This window comes from Pseudophryne corroboree, chromosome 8, assembly GCF_028390025.1.
Source record: "Pseudophryne corroboree isolate aPseCor3 chromosome 8, aPseCor3.hap2, whole genome shotgun sequence".
NCBI classification, from domain to species: Eukaryota; Metazoa; Chordata; class Amphibia; order Anura; family Myobatrachidae; genus Pseudophryne; species Pseudophryne corroboree.
In genome coordinates, this window is record NC_086451.1 from 242,042,738 (window position 1) to 242,069,630 (window position 26,893).

Here is a 26,893-nt window from a genome sequence, read left to right on the forward strand (position 1 = left end):
CACTGCTCTGAGTGACTCCATCTTGATTTGAACCTTTATGTAAGTGTTCAAAGATTTCAGATTTAGACTATGTCTCACCAAGCCGTCTGGCTTCAGTACCACCATATAGTGTGGAAGACTAATACCCTTTTCCTTGTTGTAGGAGGGGTACTTTGATTATCACCTGCTGGAAATACAGCTTGTGAATTTTTCCCAATACTGCCTCCCTGTTGGAGGGAGCCGTTGGTAACGCAGACTTCAGGAACCTGCGAGGAAAAGATGTCTCGACTCTCCAATCTGTACCCCTGGGATAATACTAGTACGATCCAGGGGTCAACTTGCGAGTGATCCCACTGCGCGTTGAGACTCTTGAGACTACACCCCCACCTAACCTGAGTCCGCTTACACGGCCCCAGCGTCATGCTGGGGACTTGGCAGACGCGGTGGAAGGCTTCCTTTCCTGGGAAGGAGCTGTCTGCTGCAGTCTACTTCCCTTTCCTCTATGTCTGGGCAGATATGACTGGCCTTTTGCCCGCTTGCCCTCATGGGAACGGAAGGATTGAGGCTGAAAAGACGGTGTCTGTTTCTGCTGAGATGTAACTTGGGGTAAAAAGGTTGGATTTCCAGCTGTTGCCGAGACCCCCAGGTCCGTTGGACCGACCCCAAATAACTCTTTCCCTTTATACGGCCATACTTCCATGTGTCGTATGGGATATGTATCACCTGACCACTGTCGTGTCCATGACATCTTCTGGGAGATATGGATCACGCACTTATTTTGATGCCAGAGTGCACATATCCCTCTGTGCATCTCGCATACATAAATATATAATGCATCCTATTAAATGCTCTATATCAATCAAATATTTTCAGTCAGGGAAACCGACCAAGCCAACCCAGCACTGCATCTCCAGGCTGATGGCGATCGCTGGTCGCAGTATAACCACCTTATGTGTGTATATACTTTTTAGGATATTTTTCCAGCTGCCTATCAGCTGGCTCCTTGAGGGCGGCCGTATCTGGCGACGGTAACGCCACTTGATAAGCGTGTGAGCGCCTTATTCATTCCCAACGCGCCCTAACTTCTGGCGGGAAAGGGTATAACGCCAATATTTGCTATCGGGGTAAACCCACGCATCATCACACACTTTATTTTATTTTATCTGATTCAGGAAAAACTACAGGTAGTTTTTTCACTCCCACATAATACCCTTTTTTGTGGTACTTGTAGTATCAGAAATATGTAACACCTCCTTCATTGCCCTTAACGTGTGGCCCTAATAAGGAATACGTTTGTTTATTCACCGTCGACACTGGATTCAGTGTCGGTGTCTGTGTCTGTGTCTGTGTCGACCGACTGAGGTAAATGGGCGTTATTAAAAACCCCTGACGGTGTTTCTGAGACGCCTGGACCGGTACTAATTGTTTGTCGGCCGTCTCATGTCGTCAACCGACCTTGCAGCGTGTTGACATTCTCACGTAATTCCCTAAATAAGCCATCCATACCGGTGTCGACTCCCTAGAGAGTGACATCACCATCATAGGCAATTGCTCCGCCTCCTCCAACATCGTCCTCATACATGTCGACACACACGTACCGACACAGCACACACACCGGGAATGCTCTGACAGAGGACAGGACCCCACTAGCCCTTTGGAGAGACAGAGGGAGAGTTTGCCAGCACACACCAAAAAACGCTATAATTACATAGGGACAACCTTATATAAGTGTTTCTCCCTTATAGCATCTTTAATATATTTATGTCGCCAATTTAGTGCCCCCCCTCTCTGTTTAAACCCTGTTTCTGTAGTGCAGTGCAGGGGAGAGCCTGGGAGCCTTCTCTCCAGCCTTTCTGTGAGAGAAAATGGCGCTGTGTGCTGAGGAGATAGGCCCCGCCCCTTTTTCGGCGGGCTCGTCTCCCGCTATTTATTGTATTTAGGCAGGGGTTAAATATCTCCATATAGCCTCTGGGGGCTATATGTGAGGTATTTTTAGCCTTATATAGGTTTACATTTGCCTCCCAGGGCGCCCCCCCCCAGCGCCCTGCACCCTCAGTGACTGCCGTGTGAAGTGTGCTGAGAGGAAAATGGCGCACAGCTGCAGTGCTGTGCGCTACCTTTAGAAGACTGCAGGAGTCTTCAGCCGCCGATTCTGGACCTCTTCTTGCTTCAGCATCTGCGAGGGGGCCGGCGGCGAGGCTCCGGTGACCATCCAGGCTGTACCTGTGATCGTCCCTCTGGAGCTTCATGTCCAGTAGCCAAGAAGCCAATCCATCCTGCACGCAGGTGAGTTCACTTCTTCTCCCCTCTGTCCCTCGTTGCAGTGATCCTGTTGCCAGCAGGAATCACTGTAAAATAAAAAACCTAAGCTAAACTTCTCTAAGCAGCTCTTTATGAGAGCCACCTAGAATTGCACCCTTCTCGGCCGGGCACAAAAATCTAACTGGAGTCTGGAGGAGGGTCATAGGGGGAGGAGCCAGTGCACACCACCTGACCTGTAAAAGCTTTACTTTTTGTGCCCTGTCTCCTGCGGAGCCGCTATTCCCCATGGTCCTTTCAGGAACCCCAGCATCCACTTAGGACGATAGAGAAAGTAAAGCTTTAGGATCAGGTGGTGTGCACTGGCTCCTCCCCCTATGACCCTCCTCCAAGCCTCAGTTAGGTACTGTGCCCCGACGAGCGTACACAATAAGGAAGGATTTATGAATCCCGGGTAAGACTCATACCAGCCACACCAATCACACTGTACAACCTGTGATCTGAACCCAGTTAACAGTATGATAACAGCGGAGCCTCTGAAAAGATGGCTCACAACAATAACAACCCGATTTTTGTAACTATGTACAAGTAATGCAGATAATCCGCACTTGGGATGGGCGCCCAGCATCCACTACGGACTCCGAGAAATAGAATTATCGGTAAGTAAATTCTTATTTTCTCTATCGTCCTAGTGGATGCTGGGGTTCCTGAAAGGACCATGGGGATTATACCAAAGCTCCCAAACGGGCGGGAGAGTGCGGATGACTCTGCAGCACCGAATGAGAGAACTCCAGGTCCTCCTTAGCCAGGGTATCAAATTTGTAGGATTTTACAAACGTGTTTGCCCCTGACTAAATAGCCGCTCGGCAAAGTTGTAAAGCCGAGACCCCTCGGGCAGCCGCCCAAGATGAGCCCACCTTCCTTGTGGAATGGGCATTTACATATTTTGGCTGTGGCAGGCCTGCCACAGAATGTGCAAGCTGAATTGTATTACACATCCAACTAGCAAAAGTCTGCTTAAAAGCAAGAGCACCCAGTTTGTTGGGTGCATACAGGATAACAGCAAGTTAGTTTTCCTGACTCCAGCCGTCCTGGAACCTATATTTTCAGGGCCCTGACCACATCTAGCAACTTGGAGTCCTCCAAGTCCCTAGTAGGCGCAAGACACCACAATAAGCTGGTTCAGGTGAAACACTGACACCACCTTAGGGAGAGAACTGGGGACGAGTCCGCAGCTCTGCCCTGTCCGAATGGACAAACAGATATGGGCTTTTTTGAGAAAAAAACCACCAATTTGACACTCGCCTGGTCCAGGCCAGGTCCAAGAGCATGTTCACTTTTCATGTGAGATGCTTCAAATCCACAGATTTGACTGGTTTTAAACCAATGTGTTTTGAGGAATCCCAGAACTACGTTGAGATCCCACAGTGCCACTGGAGGCACAAAAGGGGGTTGTATATGCAATACTCCCTTGACAAACTTCTGGACTTCAGGAACTGAAGCCAATTCTTTCTGGAAGAAAAATCGACAGGGCCAAAATTTGAACCTTAATGGACCCCAATTTGAGGCCCATAGACACTCCCTGTTTGCAAGAAATGCAGGAATCGACCGAGTTGAAATTTCTTCGTGGGGCCTTCCTGGCCTCACACCACGCAACATATTTTCGCCACATGTGGTGATAATGTTGTGCGGTCACCTCCTTTCTGGCTTTGACCAGGGTAGGAATGACCTCTTCCTGAATGCCTTTTCCCTTAGGATCCGGCGTTCCACCGCCATGCCGTCAAACGCAGCTGCGGTAAGTCTTGGAACAGACATGGTACTTGCTGAAACAAGTCCCTTCTTAGCGGCTGAGGCCATAAGTCCTCTGTGAGCATCTCTTGAAGTTCCGGGTACCAAGTCCTTCTTGGCCAATCCGGAGCCATGAGTATAGTTCTTACTCCTCTACGTCTTATAATTCTCAGTACCTTAGGTATGAAAAGCCGAGGATGGAACACATACACCGACTGGTACACCCACGGTGTTACCAGAACGTCCACAGCTATTGCCTGAGGGTCTCTTAACCTGGCGCAATACCTGTCCCGTTTTTTGTTCAGACGGGACGCCATCATGTCCACCTTTGGTAATTCCCAACGGTTTACAATTATGTGGAAAACTTCCCCATGAAGTTCCCACTCTGCCGGGTGGAGGTCGTGCCTACTGAGGAAGTCTGCTTCCCAGTTTCCATTCCCGGAATGAAACACTGCTGACAGTGCTATCACATGATTTTCCGCCCAGCGAAAAGTCCTTGCAGTTTTTGCCACTGCCCTCCTGCTTCTTGTGCCGCCCTGTCTATTTACGTGGGCGACTGCCGTGATGTTTTATCCCACTGGATCAATACCGGCTGACCTTGAAGCAGAGGTCTTGATAAGCTTAGAGCATTATAAATTTACCCTTAGCTATATTTATGTGGAGAAAAATCTCCAGACTTGATCACACTCCCTGGAATTTTTTTCCTTGTGTGACTGCTCCCCAGCCTCTCGGGCTGGCCTCCGTGGTCACCAACATCCAAAACTGAATGCCGAATCTGCGGCCCTCTAGAAGATGAGCACTCTGTAACCACCACAGGAGAGACACCCTTGCCCTTGGATATAGGGTTATCCGCTGATGCATCTGAAGATGCGATCCGGACCATTTGTCCAGCAGATCCCACTGAAAAGTTCTTGCATGAAATCTGCCGACTGGAATTGCTTCGAAGGAAGTCACCATTTTTTTACCATGGCCCTTGTGCAATGATGCACTGATTTTAGGAGGTTCCTGACTAGCTCGGATAACTCCCTGGCTTTCTCTTCCGGGAGAAACACCTTTTTCTGGACTGTGTCCAGAATCATCCCTAAGCACAGGAGACTTGTTGTCGGGATCAGCTGCGATTTTGGAATATTTAGAATCCACCCCTGCTGTTGTAACAGTATCCGAGATAGTGCTACTCCGACCTCCAACTGTTCCCTGGACTTTGCCCTTATCAGGAGATCGTCCAAGTAAGGGATAATTAAGACGCCTTTTCTTCGAAGAAGAACCATCATTTCGGCCATTACCTTGGTAAAGACCCGGGGTGCCGTAGACAATCCAAACGGCAGCGTCTGAAACTGATAGTGACAGTTCTGTACCACGAACCTGAGGTACCCTTAGTGATAAGGGCAAATTTGGGACATGGAGGTAAGCATCCCTGATGTCTCGGGACACCAGATAGTCCCCTTCTTCCCGGTTCGTTATCACTGCTCTGAGTGACTCCATCTTGATTTGAACCTTTGTAAGTGTTCAAATTTTTTTAGATTTAGAATAGGTCTCACCTAGCCTTCTGGCTTCAGTACCACAATATAGTGTGGAATAATACCCCCTTTTCTTGTTGTAGGAGGGGTAATTTAATTATCACCTGCTGGGAATACAGCTCGTGAATTTTTTTTTCCCATACTGCCTCCTTGTCGGAGGGAGACCTTGGTAAAGCAGACTTCAGGAGCCTGCGCAGGGGAAACGTCTCGACATTCCAAACTGTACCCCTGGGATACTACTTGTAGGATCCAGGGGTCCTGTACGGTCTCAGCGTCATGCTGAGAGCTTGTCAGAAGCGGTGGAACGCTTCTGTTCCTGGGAATGGGCTGCCTGCTGCAGTCTTCTTCCCTTTCCTCTATCCCTGGGCAGATATGACTCTTATAGGGACGAAAGGACTGAAGCTGAAAAGACGGTGTCTTTTTCTGCAGAGATGTGACTTAGGGTAAAAACGGTGGATTTTCCAGCAGTTGCCGTGGCCACCAGGTCCGATGGACCGACCCCAAATAACTCCTCTTCCTTTATACGGCAATACACCTTTGTGCCGTTTGGAATCTGCATCACCTGACCACTGTCGTGTCCATAAACATCTTCTGGCAGATATGGACATCGCACTTACTCTTGATGCCAGAGTGCAAATATCCCTCTGTGCATCTCGCATATATAGAAATACATCCTTTAAATGCTCTATAGTCAATAAAATACTGTCCCTGTCAAGGGTATCAATATTTTTAGTCAGGGAATCCGACCAAGCCACCCCAGCTCTGCACATCCAGGCTGAGGCGATCGCTGGTCGCAGTATAACACCAGTATGTGTGTATATACTTTTTATGATATTTTTCCAGCCTCCTGTCAGCTGGCTCCTTGAGGACGGCCCTATCTATAGACGGTACCGCCACTTGTTCTGATAAGCGTGTGAGCGCCTTATCCACCCTAAGGGGTGTTTCCCAACGCGCCCTAACTTCTGGCGGGAAAGGGTATACCGCCCATATTTTCTATCGGGGGGAACCCACGCATCATCACACACTTCATTTAATTTATCTGATTCAGGAAAAACTACGGTAGTTTTTTCACATCCCACATAATACCCTCTTTTGTGGTACTTGTAGTATCAGAAATATGTAACACCTCCTTCATTGCCCTTAACGTGTGGCCCTAATAAGGAATACGTTTGTTTATTCACCGTCGACACTGGATTCAGTGTCCCTGTCTGTGTCTGTGTCGACCGACTAAAGTAAACGGGCGTTTTAAAACCCCTGACGGTGTTTTTGAGACGTCTGGACCGGTACTAATTGTTTGCCGGCCGTCTCATGTCGTCAACCGACCTTGGCGCGTGTTGACATTATCACGTAATTCCCTAAATAAGCCATCCATTCCGGTGTCGACTCCCTAGAGAGTGACATCACCATTACAGGCAATTGCTCCGCCTCCTCACCAACATCGTCCTCATACATGTCGACACACACGTACCGACACACAGCACACACACAGGGAATGCTCTGATAGAGGACAGGACCTACTAGCCCTTTGGAGAGACAGAGGGAGAGTTTGCCAGCACACACCAAAAACGCTATAATTATATAGGGACAACCTTATATAAGTGTTTTCCCTTATAGCATCTTTTTTATATATTTCTAACGCCAAATTAGTGCCCCCCCTCTCTGTTTTAACCCTGTTTCTGTAGTGCAGTGCAGGGGAGAGCCTGGGAGCCTTCCCTCCAGCCTTTCTGTGAGGGAAAATGGCGCTGTGTGCTGAGATAGGCCCCGCCCCTTTTTCGGCGGCCTCGTCTCCCGCTCTTAACGGATTCTGGCAGGGGTTAAATATCTCCATATAGCCCCCGGAGGCTATATGTGAGGTATTTTTAGCCAAAAAAGGTTTTCATTTGCCTCCCAGGGCGCCCCCCTCCCAGCGCCCTGCACCCTCAGTGACTGCCGTGTGAAGTGTGCTGAGAGGAAAATGGCGCACAGCTGCAGTGCTGTGCGCTACCTTAAGAAGACTGAGGAGTCTTCTGCCGCCGATTCTGGACCTCTTCTCGTTTCAGCATCTGCAAGGGGGCCGGCGGCGAGGCTCCGGTGACCATCCAGGCTGTACCTGTGATCGTCCCTCTGGAGCTAATGTCCAGTAGCCAAGAAGCCAATCCATCCTGCACGCAGGTGAGTTCACTTCTTCTCCCCTAAGTCCCTCGTTGCAGTGATCCTGTTGCCAGCAGGACTCACTGTAAAATAAAAAACCTAAGCTAAACTTTTCTAAGCAGCTCTTTAGGAGAGCCACCTAGATTGCACCCTTCTCGGCCGGGCACAAAAATCTAACTGAGGCTTGGAGGAGGGTCATAGGGGGAGGAGCCAGTGCACACCACCTGATCCCTAAAGCTTTACTTTTTGTGCCCTGTCTCCTGCGGAGCCGCTATTCCCCATGGTCCTTTCAGGAACCCCAGCATCCACTAGGACGATAGAGAAAGTCCTTTGGGGAGACAGAGAGAGTATGCCAGCACACACTAGAGCGCTATATAACAGAGGGATAGACACTATATACAAAGTGAATTTTCCCCCTATAGCTGCTTATATCACAATTTGCGCCTAAATTTATGTGCCCCCCCTCTCTTTTTTACCCTTTCTGTAGTGTATACTGCAGGGGAGACCCTGGGGAGCGTCCTTCCAGCGGAGCTGTGAAGAGAAAATGGCGCTGGCTGTGCGGAGGGAGATAGCCCCGCCCCTTCAACGGCGGGCTTCTCCCGCTTTTTATATCGTTAATGGCAGGGGTTTCTGCACATATACAGTGTTAAACACTGTATTATGTGCTTTTTATTGCCAAAAGGTATCTTAATTGCAGCCCAGGGCGCCCGCCCGCCCCCCCCCAGCGCCCTGCACCCACCAGTGACCGGAGCGTGTGGTGTGCTGTGGGAGCAATGGCGCACAGCTGCAGTGCTGTGCGCTACCTTATTGAAGACCGAAGTCTTCAGCCGCAGATTCCTCCGGTTTCTTCCGTCTTCTGGCTCTGCAAGGGGGACGGCGGCGCGGCTCCGGGAACGGACGATCGAGGTCGGGCCCTGTGTTCGATCCCTCTGGAGCTAATGGTGTCCAGTAGCCTAGAACAGGCCTGGCCAACCTGTGGCTCTCCAGCTGTTGTAAAACTACAAGTCCCATCATGCCTTGCCACAGTTTTGCTACTAGGGAATGCTGAAACTGTGGCAGGGCATGCTGGGATTTGAAGTTTCACAACATCTGGAGAGCCACAGGTTGGCCAGGCCTGGCCTAGAAGCACAAGCTAGCTGCAAGCAGGTAGGTTTGCTTCTCTCCCCTAAGTCCCACGTAGCAGTGAGTCTGTTGCCAGCAGATCTCACTGAAAATGAAAAACCTAACAAATACTTTTCTTTCTAGGAAGCTCAGGAGAGCCCCTAGAGTGCATCCAGCTCTGGCCGGGCACAGATTCTAACTGAGGTCTGGAGGAGGGGCATAGAGGGAGGAGCCAGTGCACACCAGATGTAGTACCTAATCTTTTCTTTAAAGAAGTGCCCAGTCTCCTGCGGAGCCCGTCTATTCCCCATGGTCCTTACGGAGGACCCAGCATCCACTAGGACGTCAGAGAAATAGGATTTCCAAGATAGCCTCCAGAGTTAAACCATGGTCATACAATAGCTGTAGTGCATTTTTTGGCAGGAGGAGTGAACTTTGTCAAGGGGAAGGAAAATCCTCTGTTGCACCATGTGGAACCTAAAGGGCCCCATACACTACTGCGATATGTCCATCTGACATGTCACAGGTGATCACCCCGGCAGCCTCCTGGGCGGCAGGATCGCCCATGATACATCGTATGCTGTCCTTTTGCATACGATGTATCTTGGGCGATCCTGGCCGATCCCAGCCACACCTGCGGGGTCGGACAAGATTGAATGTGCAGCACATTCAATCTGGAGGATCCGATCCGATGCTCACGGGGCCGTGCATCAGATCGGATACACAGCCAAAATCCCTGATTTCACCCAATATACCGGGCCGAATGCCCGAATTGGGCTGGAATCGGGTATAATCATTCCAGTGTATGGGGCCCTTAAGACACAGGAAAGCCAAGGAAGACAGCAGAAGCGAGGATGTGGCCATGATTGTTATCCAGCCATAGCTTTCCTGAGTTTAGATGTCAATGTTAAGATGATTAATTACTAACTCCTATGAAGGTGACAGTCTCGGCAACGCAGCGGAACAATCACAGATATTAAGACTTTGGCAAGACAGAAATTACTGAAATCCAAGGCCTTCACTCAAATGTTAAAATGTTCCCCTTGGAAGGCAAAACTGAAGACCTGTAGAAAAGTGTCAGCGTTTTATATATGCAGGAGTGCTGCAATTCTCCTTCCCCTACCAGCAATAATTATTAAATGGAGAAAGTACATTTTTATTAACCGCGATGAAAACCTGTTGAGCTTCTTAAGATTCAAATCATGAAGTGAAGATTCATTAGCACAACAAAGAGGTTGGAGTGAACCCTTGGCTCTGAAACCACAGGACTGGACAGATGATCAGAGATCGGACAAAAAAGTGTCTAGGCACAGTTTACGTTGTTTAAAACCCATGGATCAAAGGTACCATTATCAAAGTCTGTAAGGGAGGTGATCCCAACCACAGTCTTTGAGGCATACTAACAGAACAGATTTTAAGGATACTGAGAACAGGTGACTCAAAATAAATGAAGTACTGTTTAATTTAACCATCTGTGCTCAAGAATGGATAGCATTAAAATGTGGTCTGTCTTGAGAACCAAGGTTGGAAAACACTGCTCTAAGGAGTAGACTGCGTGTACCCTGCTACCTGGCCCATGTACAGTAATCAAGAGGAGTGTTGTCTGAGAACTTGGAGTGACTAAAACACATGGATTAGAGAAAACCCAGCCAGAGTATGCTCTCATCATCTTAGGTGACTGCTGCATTTCCACTTAACACAGCTGGGGACAGCTGTGAGAAAGTCCTTCAGGGTCAGAGAGTAGATTAATGGGTACAAAATACCACCACACTCACACTGCATGGGGCAGATGTTCCCATGAGATTCACAGAAAACAGTAAAAATAGGAAAGAGCAGAGCGTTTATAGGAAATAGTAGGAGGCAGCTTTTCTAATCCACTATCCTGCCTATCAAAGGGAGAAAGGGCCACCAACCTATATGTGTATCCACCTACTGAAGGATTCCTGTAAGCTAATGTACATACTGTATAGAAATTCTATATGTGAACCAACCAACACTGAGGCGGACTCCCACAGATATACGGAACAGTGTTTTGTAGATCTAAAGTTTGCTTACCTTCACTACAAAAGTTCTTCTCCACCCCAGAGAAGCGAATCTTTTCATGGAGTAGTTTCTCTTGCTTACAATATTCACACTGAGAGACAACTCCGTGCAGTCGCTTGTAATTATCACAGCAATCTTTACAGCAGAATTGGTACACATGGTCCTGTAGAGAGACACATACAGTTGGTATTGCTGGGGATGAATGAATATTCCACTAACACAATACCTTCATGCTAATGCCACATGTCCTCACCTGCCAATCCAAGATCTCTGGTTTTCCAGTAAACATGTTGTGACAATAATGACAATTGAGATGAATCCCACCCTCAGGACTGGTACGCTGGAAGGGAAAGACATCAGATGACATATTTCAAAAACAGTTAGAAACAGCAATGTAAAATGAAAGGACAGGCAGATCAGGCTGCAAAATTTCTAACACACAGGATTGCATTCAAGGAAGTTTGCAAAGGCAACTAAAATAAAAATGTATATTATTGTATAAACAATGCAAGTTTTGCAATCTCCAAACACAATTTAAATCATACTCTGGTTAAAAGAAAAAAAAATAAGTTACTAACAAGAAATGTAAATAATTACATATCACTGAGCCTATATTTGTCTACTCTGTGCAGCTGAAAGGTGTAAGGCCAGACTTATGGTGCAGTACGACTGGCAGACTTCCACACAACTACTACTGCCACCTTGTGAACAATTCTAGTAGTTACAACATGCAGAACTTTTGTTATTTTTTTTCTTTTTATTACCAGTTATTTATATAGTGCACACGTATTCCGCAGCGCTTTACAGAGAGAATATTTGGCCATTCACATCAGTCCCTACCCAAGAGGAGCTTACACTCTATATTCCCTAGCACAAGTACATGCACACACATTCATGCTAGGGTGAATTTGTGTTGGGAGCCAATTAACCTGTCAGTATATTTCTAGATTCCATGATCTTCCATGTGAATCAGGCTACAATGGCTAACTAAAACTTCACATCAATCCAGACACTGAATCAAAAGAATTAGGAGGGAGAACTGAGGGAATATTTTCTTAAGGCACGGCTGAAGAGCGACTAAAGCCCCGTAAACACAGGGCGAGATGTGTGCTGAGCGATCTCTCTATCTACACCCGCTCAGCACAGCGAGATGTGTGCTGAGCGAGGAAGGGGTGGATGGGGGGGGCGCTCATTTCACCCAGCGGTGAAATGAGCGACCTGCTCGACTGTGCAGGCCAATCTAGTACCAGCGATAGCGACGAGTGGGGTGCAACATCGCTATCACTGTGGAGCATACACACGGAGAGCTGCGTGCTTAAATTCTAACCAATCTAGCCAGATTGCTTAGAATTGAAGCACTTATAACTCCATGTGTAGCCCCCTTAAAAGAACAATTTCAGCCACTGTTCTAGTTACAATTTTTGCCCATGCAGGATCAGAAGTTCAGCGCCATCGCCTGCTGGAAAACAGTTCTTCGTATCACGCAACGGTCCAGTGGGTACTTTGGTAGTACATTTTAAACTATTAAAAAATGTCACAGAGGCCATCTCTAGTAGAAGAGGCCCTGGCATTGCTCCTTTGTCAGACAGGTTTACAAAAAGAAAAAAGTAATTTCAATTGTGTAACACCCAATCACAGTACAGGAAGGTTATTATAACATTAACTAGAAAGCAGGATAGAAATAGCAACCGAGAACACTAGCTTTACTCAGCTAAGCACCGTGGAGGATGCAAGGCTGCAACTCCAGTTTCTTGTCAGCAGTGAAACAGAAAAGCTTAAAAAGTGTAAATTCCTTCCCTAACATTGAAAAGGATCTGGAGTCCACTTTTAAATTAAAGAATTCTATAATGTTGCCAGAAGAGGGGACTGAATAAACTAGCAGCCACTCACCAGACGATAATCCCGGCATTTATGGCTCCAAGCACTAGCATGGTGGCAAGTCAAACTAATTTCTGCTCCATGCATGAAGAAAAAAAAAAAAAAAAAAAAGGAGGACAAAAGCAATGGCAGCCACCAATTTAGGCAGCAAGTCAGTAATCACTAAATTTGCTGATAGCGACCAGGTTTCTCTCAGGAGTTTTGCAAATGAATGTTGACTGTGGCTGGAAGAGGTGACTCACCACATTTAAAATAAGCAAAGCTTATTACTTGTATACAAGATCTATAGATCTTTTCTGAAGTGTGAAAGCTCCTACTATATGCACCGCTTTGCTAAACTTCCCCAGAGTCCCCAAATGATTATCATCTTTTTATTCTTGCTAAAAACAAAACAAAAAACCCTTCATTGTTAATATTGGTTGCGCTCACATCCCCAACAAAATCTCTCGAGAAGAGCTAAGCAAGGGAGCAGATATTCAAATTTCAACAAAACTGAAGACAAAAAAAGCATCTTTATATGAGATTACTGATTTTTTGCCTATTTCTGATATTAAAAAATAAATAAAGATTTCGAGGCTAAGCCTATGCCAACTACCTGGAAGGTGGTCCAGCAGCTGGGACTGCAGAATTGGTAGAGAACTCGTTCTGTCTTGTTGTAATATACCGGTTCTGAGAGACTGCGTCTGCATAGGCTGCAGGGTCGAGTAGGGCCTGAAGGGGATAAAAAAACAAAACAGATGACTTCAGTAACTATGAAGAAGCAATAAGAAGTAGAATGTAAATCTGGAAAATGAACGCATCATTTACAAATCTACACTACATATCTTGCTATAGTACACACCTAACGGGACGAGATGTCAATAGGCCATACCAAGTGAATGATACAGATGATATTTAATTCATGCTTAGTGTACTGCTTATTAAATGACAAACATAACATGGCCGGTACTCTATGTAAAAGAATGGCTCATGCTGGCTTTGGTTGGGTGGTGGGAACCCAGAAGGCACGTTTACTTGTAAGGTATGTTAGCACACAACAGAAATTGATGATTGGCACTTGCTGAACAATATGTTCTGCACAAGTCGCCGTGTGTAATAAAAATAAACTTGCAATGTAAAACACACAGTATATCCAGCATAAAATTTATAACCGAAAAGTATTCTAAATTGTTTTTCAAAACATCCTGTCCTTTGCAGGAATCGAACCCTAGCTCGCGGGCATGGTAACCATTGATGATATCACTATGCCAAGAGAGCAACGGAGACAGAGGACACCTGCAGTGACATAGTGAAGTTGCTCATTTAGGAAAAAATAAATAAAAATGTATTACAGTGCTGTGTGTCCCAACTCTATCGCTGATTGCAATGATTTGTTTTTCTTTTAGAGAGCTGTGTAGAACTCCGAACTGTGCGTCTGAGACGCTGACCAAATCTTTTTCCGTGTTCACATTTCTACTTAAAGGTAGGGCTCATTTGGGGGGCGTGGCCATTGCGGCAATGGAGTAGCAAGCAGACTACAGAGGACTCCCGCCTCGTTATCAAACACTATCCTGCGAATCCCTTGGGGCTACTGAGTATCCTTGCTGCTGCATAAGGGTGTGCTGCACCTTTGAACCCTTTCCCTGTCTACACTGAGTGTCCAGTGGGGACAGTATCAGCGCCTGTTGCTGCAGTAGAGTCACACCACGTGAGACGCCATATGTGCTGGGTGCCTTTACTCCAACACAGCTCCTGCCGCCTCAGTGCCTGCGGTCTCTGATTGGCGCAGAGGGACCCGGAGGCTGCGTACCTGTGCTTGTCTGTGTCCGTGTGAGCCACCTCCACTCAGTGCCCAGTGTGCCTCTCGCGGCTGCGGTTGTCTGCACAGCCTGCCTATCTGATTTGCCTCTGGACTGGCTGCGCTGCACCGGCCACCGGCGCCCACCTCCCACGGGAAACTAACATCGGGGGAAAGGTGTGTGCTGGCGGGGAATTTCATCAAGAGACGAGTCCGTGAGCTTAATATCCCCTACGCTATGCTGTTCCCGCTGAAACTACGGGTTGTCACAGACGGTAAAACCAAGTTCTTTATGACTCCGTGAGAGGCAGCAGTGTGGCTGGATAGGCGTATGCCAGCACGTCATACTCTTTGAGGACTGATTATTGCTACTTCCATGCCTACTGTACGATAAGTATATGCTATACTGTTTGTCTTATGATGTGATCTACATTGTATGCCTGTTACAATTTGCTTTTGAATGGTCTATTGCCATTATACACTTTGTATATTTGGTGGGGCCAAACCGATCTCTATTACGCTGGGGTCTCCCACGCTCTTTGTTGTAGTCTAAACGCTGGTTCGGTTTAGATAACTTCCACCTGCACTTATTCAGGCTTGAAGCCTTCTATCACTCAGGCTTAGTTACATTAGTTGGGAGTATTCTTCCTTTGTATGTCTGATGACTGCTCAGTACTCAATTTGCCCTTACAGCGTAATGAGACACTTTAAAGGGAGGGTCTCGCCAGGCTTGTTACCATTATATTTTTTCCCCCGATAGGGTAACTTTTGTTTGAGTTTGTTTAGGGAATTAGGTGTGCCACAGTTTGGAGGTGGTATACAGGGATGGGATTATTATGCTCTGTGTTCGTTTATTATTATTTGATTGCCAACTGTGTTCTGATGTTTTTTCGGTTTTGGTGTGGTGCTCTGCTGTAATTTTTTCTGTGCCGTGTACTGCTGGCTGTGGGTGGCCTGTTCAATTGCAATATTGGTTCTCCTATGACGGTGATTACGTTTTTGTCATGGAATGTACGGGGCATTGGTGGACCAGCGTAAACTATCTTTAGTGCTCAGGCAGGTTAAATGCTATGATTCTGATGTGGTATGCCTCATGGAGACCCATTAAGTAGGCAGTAAGATTATGTCACTTAAAAAACATAAGTGGGGTGGGCATACCATTCCATGCACACCTCTGCCTCTAGGGGCATATCCACCCTCAAAGAAAACTTCCTTTTTTTTATTTTATTTAGAGATACTGTACAGACAGATCCCTGGGGCGGCTTTATTTTCTTGAAGTGTAAAATAAATTTTATACCCATTTTATTATTGCCCGTTTATGTGCCTCCTCCCTATTTCACCCAAGGATGTCAAAAAGGTAGTCAGCTTCATGGCCTCTTCCCCGCGCGTTTCTGCAGTTTGCTTGGTTGACTATATCAATGTCCTGGATCCTTCGCTGGATAGGATCTCCATGACATCCACTAGATCGCAACCGAAAAATACTTTTTTCAGCTGTTTCTGAGCTGGGCCTGGTCGATGCTTTGAGGGCGAGGCATCCTCATGTACAACAGTATTCGTGTTTCTCACATTCACATTGCTCCTTTCTTAGGATCTTGTTCTGATCCCGTGCAGCTGCTTTATTCTGCTCCACTGGCTAGGATTTCTATCAATGGATGTGTCTCACAGGCCTTTCCCCTGTTCCAGGGTACTAGACAGGGTTGTCATCTCTCCCCTACCTATTTGCCAAAGCAATTGAGCCACCGGCGTGCCTGATGCAGAACTGTCCCGATACTCAAGGCCTGCATGTTGGCTCTAGGGAGAAAAGGATTGCGTTATATGCGGACGATATCTTAAATCTTTGTCCATGACTATGTTAATTCTATGCCTAGACTCTTTGATATTAATGTGTTGGCCGTTATTCAGGCCTTTTGATCAACTGGGCTAAATCCAGTATTAGTCCCCTTCGAGGTAGTGTTTCTACTATATCCCCATTCTCTCTTCCGCTGTAATGGGCAGATTCCTTTAAGTATTTGGGTGACTAGAGACCATCAACAGTATATTCCACTTAATGTTACCCTGCAAGTGTCATATCTTCGGTCTAAAGTATCAGCTTGGGGCAAATTACCACTGACAGTTACCGGCAGGGTCAATTTAACTAAGATGGTAATTCAGCCTAAACTCCTGTATGCTCTCCAAATTTATAGTCTTTTATCCTCCCTTATATGGGCTAATAAGAGGGCCCGTTTGAAACGCTCTACGTTAACTAGATCTAGAGCCTCTGGGGGTTTAGCTCTACCCGCTTTTAGGATTTATTATTTTGCAGCTCAATTGGCACGTCTGGGAATGGTTGAATGTAGGGGATCCTTCATCCTTGCACTTCCAACTGATAAGAGCAGAGCCGCCCAGGATTGAAACCTTTGCACCTGTTGCTTACTGGGAGTGCACAGATAATCAGACCCCCCTAATTAAACAAGCCATGCTTATTTGGAAGGCAATACATACACTTCTGCATGGGCGGGGCTGGGATCTGGATGCCCCTGGATAATGCTCACGGACTTCCTGCACTCTCATATTTACAGGTCCGGGATGCGCGAGGTCGATGGGGAATTCATTCCTTGGGAAATCTGTATACCAATAAAATCTTTTCATAACCTCACAAGAATTTAGTCCCAAAGATGTATTTTTACAGGACTCTCCAGTTGCGCCACGCTCTGACTGCCCAGTTTCTGACGTCCCCTCCAATATTTCATGACTCTCCAGTTAAGAGTATGATACAAGATCGAGCTAACAATCATCTACTCCATTTTATATTCTGAAATTCAACGGGTGCTACACACTGACTTATAACCCTTGCTCAGACAGCAGTGGGAATTGGACTTATGGTCACTCTCAGACAATCTGTGGCTGCTGGCCCTGGGGGCTCCCCGCTCCGCTACATTGACGTTAGATTACAACAAATTCAATTTTATGTATTGCATAGAGTTTCTCTCACCCCGCAACATCTCTCATATCGAGGGTGTGCATAACCCAAACTGCCCCAAGTGTGGGTCTCCTGAGGGTACTTTCTGGCACTCATTATGGTCCTGCTCCTATTTAGTTACGTTTCGTGGCGCTGTCATTGATGCCCTGGTTTATACTGCTGTACAGCGTGTTGTCCTTACTCCTCTTACATGTACCCTGTCTGCTAGTGATGAGGAAGTCATGGACGCATTTAGTAGGAGATACAGCATTAATCAGTATGTTCTTGCCAAGGTTTGCATTGCCCGTTCATGGCTCTCTAAAGAACCTCCACGATTCCGAGCCAAGATATCTCTGGTGAATGAGACAGTTTTACATGAGAAATTTGTGTACCTGGTCAGAAATGCGGAGAATAAATATATGTGTCTGGCTCATTGGCTAGATTACCCATACTGGCTTTAAGATCAGCGTGAGACTGCCCTGCCATGATAACCCGCCTAGGAGTATACCTAGTCCTTTCAACTGTTCCGTATGCTTTTTGGTCTGCTTTTAACCTCTTTTTCTTGTCTGTGATGCCCTTATGATCCACAGCCAGCCATGCAATGATTTTCGACTCTTTGTATTAAACACTGCCCTCTGTCATCATTCTATTTGCTGTTACATGATTGAAAAGAGTCCGCACACACTAACTTTACCTTGACAAATGTATTATTATTTTGCCGTCTGTTTGTTTTATTGGTGGTAGTGTGTGTTTTGTTGTAAACTCCGAAATGACAATAAAAAGTATGGAATTTAAAAAGGTAGGGATTATTTTATACGGCGCACTGAGTGCCTGCCATTCCGGTGATTTCGTAGTCTGCCCTGCAGTATTACTGTATTAAAAAAAATAAAAAAACTACTGTATTTACTGTGTACTGGGGCCACTTGTCATGGCTTGTTACATTGTACGATGTTCCATAGTGCTATATCCATCCGCTACTATCCAGCACTGTACTGTAGTTTTCATTAGTGGAACAATAACTATCCAGTGCTGAAGCTGTGTATTGCATGCTGTGGATCCTCTTACGCTTTACTTCGCCAACCTGTGCTATTTGTATGGCTCGACTTGGATGCCTGTACGATGCAGCAGCAGCAACGATGAGTGTGGCTACATCTGTACACCAGGATGTGACTCCTGGTTCTCAGAGGCACACTGTCAAAAGCACACCGATTCATTACATTACATAGAACACAATGACAATGGTCAACTAAAAAAAACAAAAATAAGAATTTACTCACCGGTAATTCTATTTCTCGTAGTCCGTAGTGGATGCTGGGGACTCCGTAAGGACCATGGGGAATAGACGGGCTCCGCAGGAGACTGGGCACTCTATAAGAAAGATTTGGTACTATCTGGTGTGCACTGGCTCCTCCCTCTATGCCCCTCCTCCAGACCTCAGTTAGGATACTGTGCCCGGAAGAGCTGACACAATAAGGAAGGATTTTGAATCCCGGGTAAGACTCATACCAGCCACACCAATCACACCGTATAACTCGTGATACTATACCCAGTTAACAGTATGAAATATAACTGAGCCTCTCAACAGATGGCTCAACAATAACCCTTTAGTTAGGCAATAACTATATACAAGTATTGCAGACAATCCGCACTTGGGATGGGCGCCCAGCATCCACTACGGACTACGAGAAATAGAATTACCGGTGAGTAAAATCTTATTTTCTCTGACGTCCTAGTGGATGCTGGGGACTCCGTAAGGACCATGGGGATTATACCAAAGCTCCCAAACGGGCGGGAGAGTGCGGATGACTCTGCAGCACCGAATGAGAGAACTCAAGGTCCTCCTCAGCCAGGGTATCAAATTTGTAGAATTTAGCAAACGTGTTTGCCCCTGACCAAGTTGCAGCTCGGCAAAGTTGTAAAGCCGAGACCCCTCGGGCAGCCGCCCAAGATGAGCCCACCTTCCTCGTGGAATGGGCTTTCACTGATTCAGGATGCGGCAATCCAGCCGCAGAATGCGCCAGCTGAATTGTGCTACAAATCCAGCGAGCAATAGTCTGCTTAGAAGCAGGAGCACCTATTTTGTTGGGTGCATACAGGATAAAAAGCGAGTCAGTTTTCCCGACTCCAGCCGTCCTGGAAACATAAATTTTCAAGGCCCTGACTACGTCCAGTAACTTGGAATCCTCCAAGTCCCTAGTAGCCGCAGGCACCACAATAGGTTGGTTCAAGTGAAAAGCTGATACCACCTTAGGGAGAAACTGGGGACGAGTCCTCAATTCTGCCCTATCCATATGGAAAATCAGATAAGGGCTTTTACATGACAAAGCCGCCAACTCTGACACACGCCTGGCCGAAGCCAAGGCCAATAACATGACCACTTTCCACGTGAGATACTTCAGATCCACGGTTTTCAGTGGTTCAAACCAATGTGATTTTAGGAAACTCAACACCACATTGAGATCCCAAGGTGCCACAGGAGGCACAAAAGGGGGCTGAATATGAAGCACTCCCTTTACAAAAGTCTGAACTTCAGGCAGTGAAGCCAGTTCTTTCTGGAAGAAAATCGACAGAGCCGAAATCTGGACCTTAATGGAACCCAATTTTAGGCCCATAGTCACTCCTGACTGTAGGAAGTGCAGAAAACGACCCAGCTGAAATTCCTCTGTAGGGGCCTTCCTGGCCTCACACCACGCAACATATTTTCGCCAAATGCGGTGATAATGGTTTGCGGTTACTTCTTTCCTGGCTTTTATCAGCGTAGGAATGACTTCCTCCGGAATGCCCTTTTCCTTTAGGATCCGGAATTCAACCGCCATGCCGTCAAACGCAGCCGCGGTAAGTCTTGGAACAGACAGGGCCCCTGCTGTAGCAGATCCTGTCTGAGCGGTAGAGGCCATGGGTCCTCTGATAACATTTCTTGAAGTTCCGGGTACCAAGCTCTTCTTGGCCAATCCGGAACCACGAGTATCGTTCTTACTCCTCGCCTTCTTATTATTCTCAGTACCTTTGGTATGAGAGGCCGAGGAGGGAACACATAAACCGACTGGTACACCCACGGTGTCACTAGAGCGTCCACAGCTATCGCCTGAGGGTCCCTTGACCTGGCGCAATATCTCTTTAGCTTTTTGTTGAGGCGGGACGCCATCATGTCCACCTGTGGCCTTTGCCAACGGTTTACCAACAGGAGGAAGACTTCTGGATGAAGTCCCCACTCTCCCGGGTGTAGGTCGTGTCTGCTGAGGAAGTCTGCTTCCCAGTTGTCCACTCCCGGAATGAACACTGCTGACAGTGCTAGTACGTGATTTTCCGCCCATCGGAGAATCCTTGTGGCTTCTGCCATCGCCACCCTGCTTCTTGTGCCGCCCTGTCGGGCGACTGCCGTGATGTTGTCTGATTGTATCAGAACCGGCTGGTTTTGAAGCAGGGGCCTTGCCTGACTTAGGGGATTGTAAATGGCCCTCAGTTCCAGAATGTTTATGTGTAGGGACGACTCCTGACTTGACCAAAGTCCCTGGAAATTTCTTCCCTGTGTGACTGCGCCCCAGCCCCGAAGGCTGGCATCCGTGGTCACCAGGACCCAGTCCTGTATGCCGAATCTGCGGCCCTCTAGAAGATGAGCACTCTGCAGCCACCACAGTAGAGACACCCTGGTCCTTGGAGACAGGGTTATCAGTTGATGCATCTGAAGATGCGATCCCGACCACTTGTCCAAGAGGTCCCACTGGAAGGTCCTTGCATGGAACCTGCCGAATGGAATTGCTTCGTACGAAGCCACCATTTTTCCCAGGACTCGTGTGCAGTGATGCACAGATACCCGTTTTGGTTTTAGGAGGTCTCTGACTAGAGATGACAGCTCCTTGGCTTTCTCCTGCGGGAGAAACACTTTTTTCTGTTCTGTGTCCAGAATCATCCCCAGGAACAGTAAGCGTGTGGAAGGAACCAGTTGTGACTTTGGAATGTTTAGAATCCAGCCATGCTGTTGTAGCACTTCCCGAGATAGTGCTACTCCGACCAGTAACTGCTCCCTGGACCTCGCCTTTATTAGGAGATCGTCCAAGTACGGGATAATTAAAACTCCCTTTTTTCGAAGGAGTATCATCATTTCTGCCATTACCTTGGTAAACACCCTCGGTGCCGTGGACAGTCCAAACGGTAGTGTCTGGAATTGGTAATGGCAATCCTGTACCACAAATCTGAGGTACTCCTGGTGAGGCAGGTAAATTGGGACATGCAGGTAAGCATCCTTGATGTCCAGGGATACCATGTAATCCCCCTCGTCCAGGCTTGCAATAACCGCCCTGAGCGATTCCATCTTGAACTTGAATCTTTTTATGCATGTGTTCAAGGATTTAAAATTTAAAATGGGCCTCACCGAACCGTCCGGTTTCGGTACCACAAACAGTGTGGAATAGTAACCCCGTCCTTGTTGAAGTAGGGGTACTTTGACTATCACCTGCTGGGAATACAGCTTGTGAATTGCCTCTAGTACAGCCTCCCTGCCCGAGGGAGTTGTCGGTAAGGCCGATTTGAGGAAACGCCGGGGGGGAGGCGCCTCGAATTCCAGCTTGTACCCCTGAGATACTACTTGAAGGATCCAGGGATCCACCCGTGAGCGAACCCACTGATCGCTGAAATTTTTGAGGCGGCCCCCCACCGTACCTGGCTCCGCCTGTGGAGCCCCACCGTCATGCGGCGGATTTGGAAGAAGCGGGGGAGGACTTTTGTTCCTGGGAACCTGCTGCGTGGTGCAGCTTTTTCCCCCTTCCTCTGCCTCTAGACAGAAAGGACCCGCCTTTTCCCCGCCTGTTTTTCTGGGGTCGAAAGGACTGTACCTGATAATACGGCGCTTTCTTAGGCTGTGAGGGGACATGGGGCAAAAATGCTGACTTCCCAGCTGTTGCTGTGGAAACCAGGTCTGAGAGACCATCCCCGAATAACTCCTCACCCTTAATAAGGCAAAACTTTCATGTGCCTTTTAGAATCTGCATCCCCTGTCCACTGCCGAGTCCATAAGCCTCTCCTAGCAGAAATGGACAATGCACTTATTCTAGATGCCAGCCGGCAGATCTCCCTCTGTGCATCTCTCATGTACAAGACTGAGTCTTTTATATGCTCTACGGTTAGCAATATAGTGTCCCTGTCCAGGGTGTCAATATTTTCTGACAGGGAATCTGACCAAGCAGCAGCAGCACTGCACATCCACGCTGAAGCAATAGCTGGTCTCAGTATAACACCAGTGTGTGTATATATAGACTTTAGGATAGCCTCCTGCTTTCTATCAGCAGGTTCCTTTAGGGCGGCCGTATCCGGAGACGGTAGTGCCACCTTTTTAGACAAACGTGTGAGCGCTTTATCCACCCTAGGGGGAGTTTCCCAACGTGACCTATCCTCTGGAGAGAAAAGGAACGCCATTAGTAATTTTTTTGAAATCACCAATTTTTTATCAGGGAAAGCCCACGCTTCTTCACACACTTCATTTAATTCTTCAGATGGGGGAAAAACTATTGGTAGTTTTTTCTCCCCAAACATAATACCCTTTTTTGAGGTACCTGGGTTTATATCAGAAATGTGTAAAACCTCTTTCATTGCCTCAAATCATGCAACGAATGGCCCTAGTGGACATTAAATTTGACTCATCGTCGTCGACACTGGTATCAGTATCCGTGTCGACATCTGTGTCTGCCATCTGAGGTAGTGGGCGTTTTAGAGCCCCTGATGGCCTTTGAATTGCCTGGGCAGGCACGAGCTGAGAAGCCGGCTGTCCCGCATTTGGCATGTCGTCAAATTTTTTATGTAAGGAGTCGACACTTGCACGTAATTCCTTCCATAAGTCCATCCACTCAGGTGTCTGCCCCGCAGGGGGTGACATCACATTTATAGGCATCTGCTCCGCCTCCACATAAGTCTCCTCATCAAACATGTCGACACAGCCGTACCGACACACCGCACACACACACAGGGAATGCTCTTAAAGGAGACAGGACCCCACAAAAGCCCTTTGGGGAGACAGAGAGAGAGTATGCCAGCACACACCAGAGCGCTATATAATGCAGGGACTAACTGAATTATGTCCCCTATAGCTGCTATAATATTTACTGCGCCTCAAATTGTGCCCCCCCTCTCTTTTTTACCCTTTTCTTTAGTGTAGACTGCAGGGGAGAATCAGGGAGCTTCCTTCTAGCGGAACTGTGAGGGAGAAATGGCGCCAGTGTGCTGAGGGAGATGGCTCCGCCCCTTTTTCGGCGGACTTTTCTCCCGCTTTTTTCTGTATTCTGGCAGGGGTAATTACCACATATATAGCCTCTGGGGCTATATATTGTGGTTATTTTGCCAGCCAAGGTGATTTTATTGCTGCTCAGGGCACCCCCCCCAGCGCCCTGCACCCTCAGTGACCGGAGTGTGAAGTGTGTATGAGGAGCAATGGCGCACAGCTGCAGTGCTGTGCGCTACCTTGGTGAAGACTGAAGTCTTCTGCCGCCGATTTTCCGGACCATCTTCTTGCTTCTGGCTCTGTAAGGGGGACGGCGGCGCGGCTCCGGAAACGAACACCAAGGACGGGTCCTGCGGTCGATCCCTCTGGAGCTAATGGTGTCCAGTAGCCTAAGAAGCCCAAGCTAGCTGCAAGCAGGTAGGTTCGCTTCTTCTCCCCTTAGTCCCTCGTTGCAGTGAGCCTGTTGCCAGCAGGTCTCACTGTAAAATAAAAAACCTAACATATACTTTCTTTCTAGGAGCTCAGGAGAGCCCCTAGTGTGCATCCAGCTCGGCCGGGCACAGAAATCTAACTGAGGTCTGGAGGAGGGGCATAGAGGGAGGAGCCAGTGCACACCAGGTAGTACCAAATCTTTCTTAGTGTGCCCAGTCTCCTGCGGAGCCCGTCTATTCCCCATGGTCCTTACGGAGTCCCCAGCATCCACTAGGACGTCAGAGAAAAACAGATTACCTAAATAGTCCGCCTATTTCTTAATCTAACAAATCATCACCAGTATTGATGAACTTGAAACACTATATATTTATATAGCACACATTCTGCAGCGCTTTACAGAGAATATTTGGCCATTCACATCAGTCCCTGCCCCAGTGGAGCTTACAATCTAAATTCCCTACCACATGTACACACACACACATTCACGCTAGGGTTAATTTTGTTGGGATCCAATTAACCTACCAGTATATTTTGGGATAGGGTTGTATAATATAATCGATGCTCCGATGCAATAAGTATAATTTCTGTGTTGCAAAAGAAACAAGTGCCATGGAATCCATTAGAAATTTTGCTCATTTTTTGGAGAAGGGAAAATGCCCTCACAAGGGTTCATGTGCTGAAAAGACGACCATGCTAAAAACTGCACAAGGACTTCAGGCCATTACTAGAAGCAGAAAATTGCAATTAATACAATCATGCTTAGTGACTCAATAGCCTGGAGGAGCTCCTGTGTCAGTGCCTAAAATCATCTTTGCAAACTGGGTAGTCTGTAGGGCTTCATGAGACAACTACCAGAAGTATTCCTGTGGAGGGACGAGGGAGCCACATTTGGGAGTTGTGGTAGATTGGCACACGAGTGGGAAAGAAAAAACCAAGGGCAGGGGTATGTGTAGTCCAGGGCATTATGGCACCTGCAACAGGTATTGCATAAAAAGTCTTATTCCGCAATTGAAAACTAATGGAGATCAGTGGCACACAGCAAAGGGACATTGTCATGGATATACTGGGAAGAGAAATAGCAGCAATGTATTTTAAAACTTCCAAACACAATTCCTGGTGACACTATTATGTGGCTGTAGGATAAATAGCAATAATAGAATAATGGGATTTATGGTCTTACCTTGATAATCCATTTCTTTGAGTCCAGAGGGGGAGCATGAGCTGTATGCTGGGCATAGGATGGCTGGGAGCAAGGTTGGCACCAAAGGGTTTACTTTTAAGTGCCCAGCAGGCCTTGCCTCCCTCTACTATACCCCGCCCCCAACCCCGACAGTTTTACTAGCAAGCCCAAGGCAGGAACGGGCAGGAAGAGGAAGGAAGGACACATCACACAGAAATATACTGAGAAGATGAACGGCCACAGACCACCAACACAAGAAACCCAGTCCCGCAAGACAGGTGCGTCAGGATGGACGTCCTGTGTCCCATATGGACTTAAAGAAATGGATTTATTAAGGTAAGGCCATAAATCCCATTTTCTATTTCGTCCACTAGGGGACCCAGGAGCTGTACGCTGGGACGTCCAAAAGCTGTCCCTTTACGGACGGGTACGCTCCTGGACTGCGCTAAGGACCCTACGCCCGAAGGCTGCGTCATCAGATGCAAAAGGTGCCAAACGCATAAAACTATATGAAAGTCTGGGCAGAAAACCGTGTGGCCGCTTTGCAAAGCTGTTCGGCCGAGGTCCCACGATAGGCTGCCCACAATGCCCCCACAGCACATGTGGAATGGGCCTTAATCCCCGCAGGGGTAGGAAGGTTTAACGCCGAACAGGCATGGTGAATAGACAAGCAGAGCCACCTGGCCAAGGTCTGTTTAGACGCCGGCCAACCACATTTGCGAGAATCCAACAAAACAAAGAGGGAATCCAAGCGACGGAAATCCAGAGTCTTGTCAACATAAATACGGAGTGCGTGCACCACATCCATGGAAGCCTCCTTTGGAGGAGCAGCCCTCAGGGCAGGTACCACTATTTCCTATAATTCAGCTGAAATAGTGACACCACCTTAGGAAGGAAACCTGCGTGTGTACGAAAGACCGCCCTATCCTGGTAAAACACCAGGTAGGGCTAACTCCAGGACAAAAGCACTACGATCAGAGACCCTCCGGGCCGAAGACATGGCTAAGAGGAACTATGTCTTCCAGGTAAGCCAGTGTAGGTCAGCTGAGTCCGACAGTTCAAAAGGAGCAGACTGCAACACTTTTAGCTCCAGGGAGAGATCCCAAGGAGCAACCGGAGCCACAAAGGGTGGCTGGACATGAAATACTCCCTGTAGAAATGTCCGCGCATCCGGTAAAGAAGCTAACTGCTTCTGAAACCGCACGGAAAGGGCAGACACCTGAACTTTCAGGGACGACAACCGTAGACCTAGGTCTAAACCAGACTAAAGGAAAGCCAGAAGCCGGGCTAGACGAAAGGACAGGATTAAATTGACAAGAAGTGCACCATGCAAAATAGGTTTTCCAAATGCGATGGTATACGTTGGCTGACGAAGTCTTCCTTGCCTGGAGCATAGTTTTGATCACCTTCCCGGAAAACCACTTTTTCTTCAGGATGGATGTCTCAACAGCCACCCCGTCAAAGCGAGGCGGTTGAGATCCGGATGAAGACAGGGGCCCTGCAACAGGAGGTCCGGGCGCAAGGGGAGACGCCAAGGTGTGTCTATGGACAAACTGAGGAGATCTGCATACCACAGGCGACGGGGCCAATCTGGGACCACCAGGATCATTGTTCCTCTTTCTTGCTTGAATTTTCGAACTACCCGGAGTATCAAGGAGAT

At 47.5% G+C, this 26,893-nt stretch overlaps 1 protein-coding gene across 6 annotated transcripts in view; it reads right to left on the reverse strand.

Annotated features, from left to right (window-relative positions):
- ZMYM3 (zinc finger MYM-type containing 3) overlaps positions 1-26,893 on the reverse strand; it is a 285,890-nt gene that overhangs the window by 102,932 nt on the left and 156,065 nt on the right. For all 6 annotated transcript variants that reach the window (XM_063937142.1, XM_063937143.1, XM_063937141.1 and 3 more), the window contains exons 9-11: positions 13,291-13,406; positions 11,071-11,157; positions 10,830-10,980 (exon numbers count right to left, since the gene is read on the reverse strand). In XM_063937142.1, the coding sequence (XP_063793212.1) occupies positions 10,830-10,980; positions 11,071-11,157; positions 13,291-13,406 (354 nt within the window). The remainder of the gene's footprint in view (positions 1-10,829; positions 10,981-11,070; positions 11,158-13,290; positions 13,407-26,893) is intronic.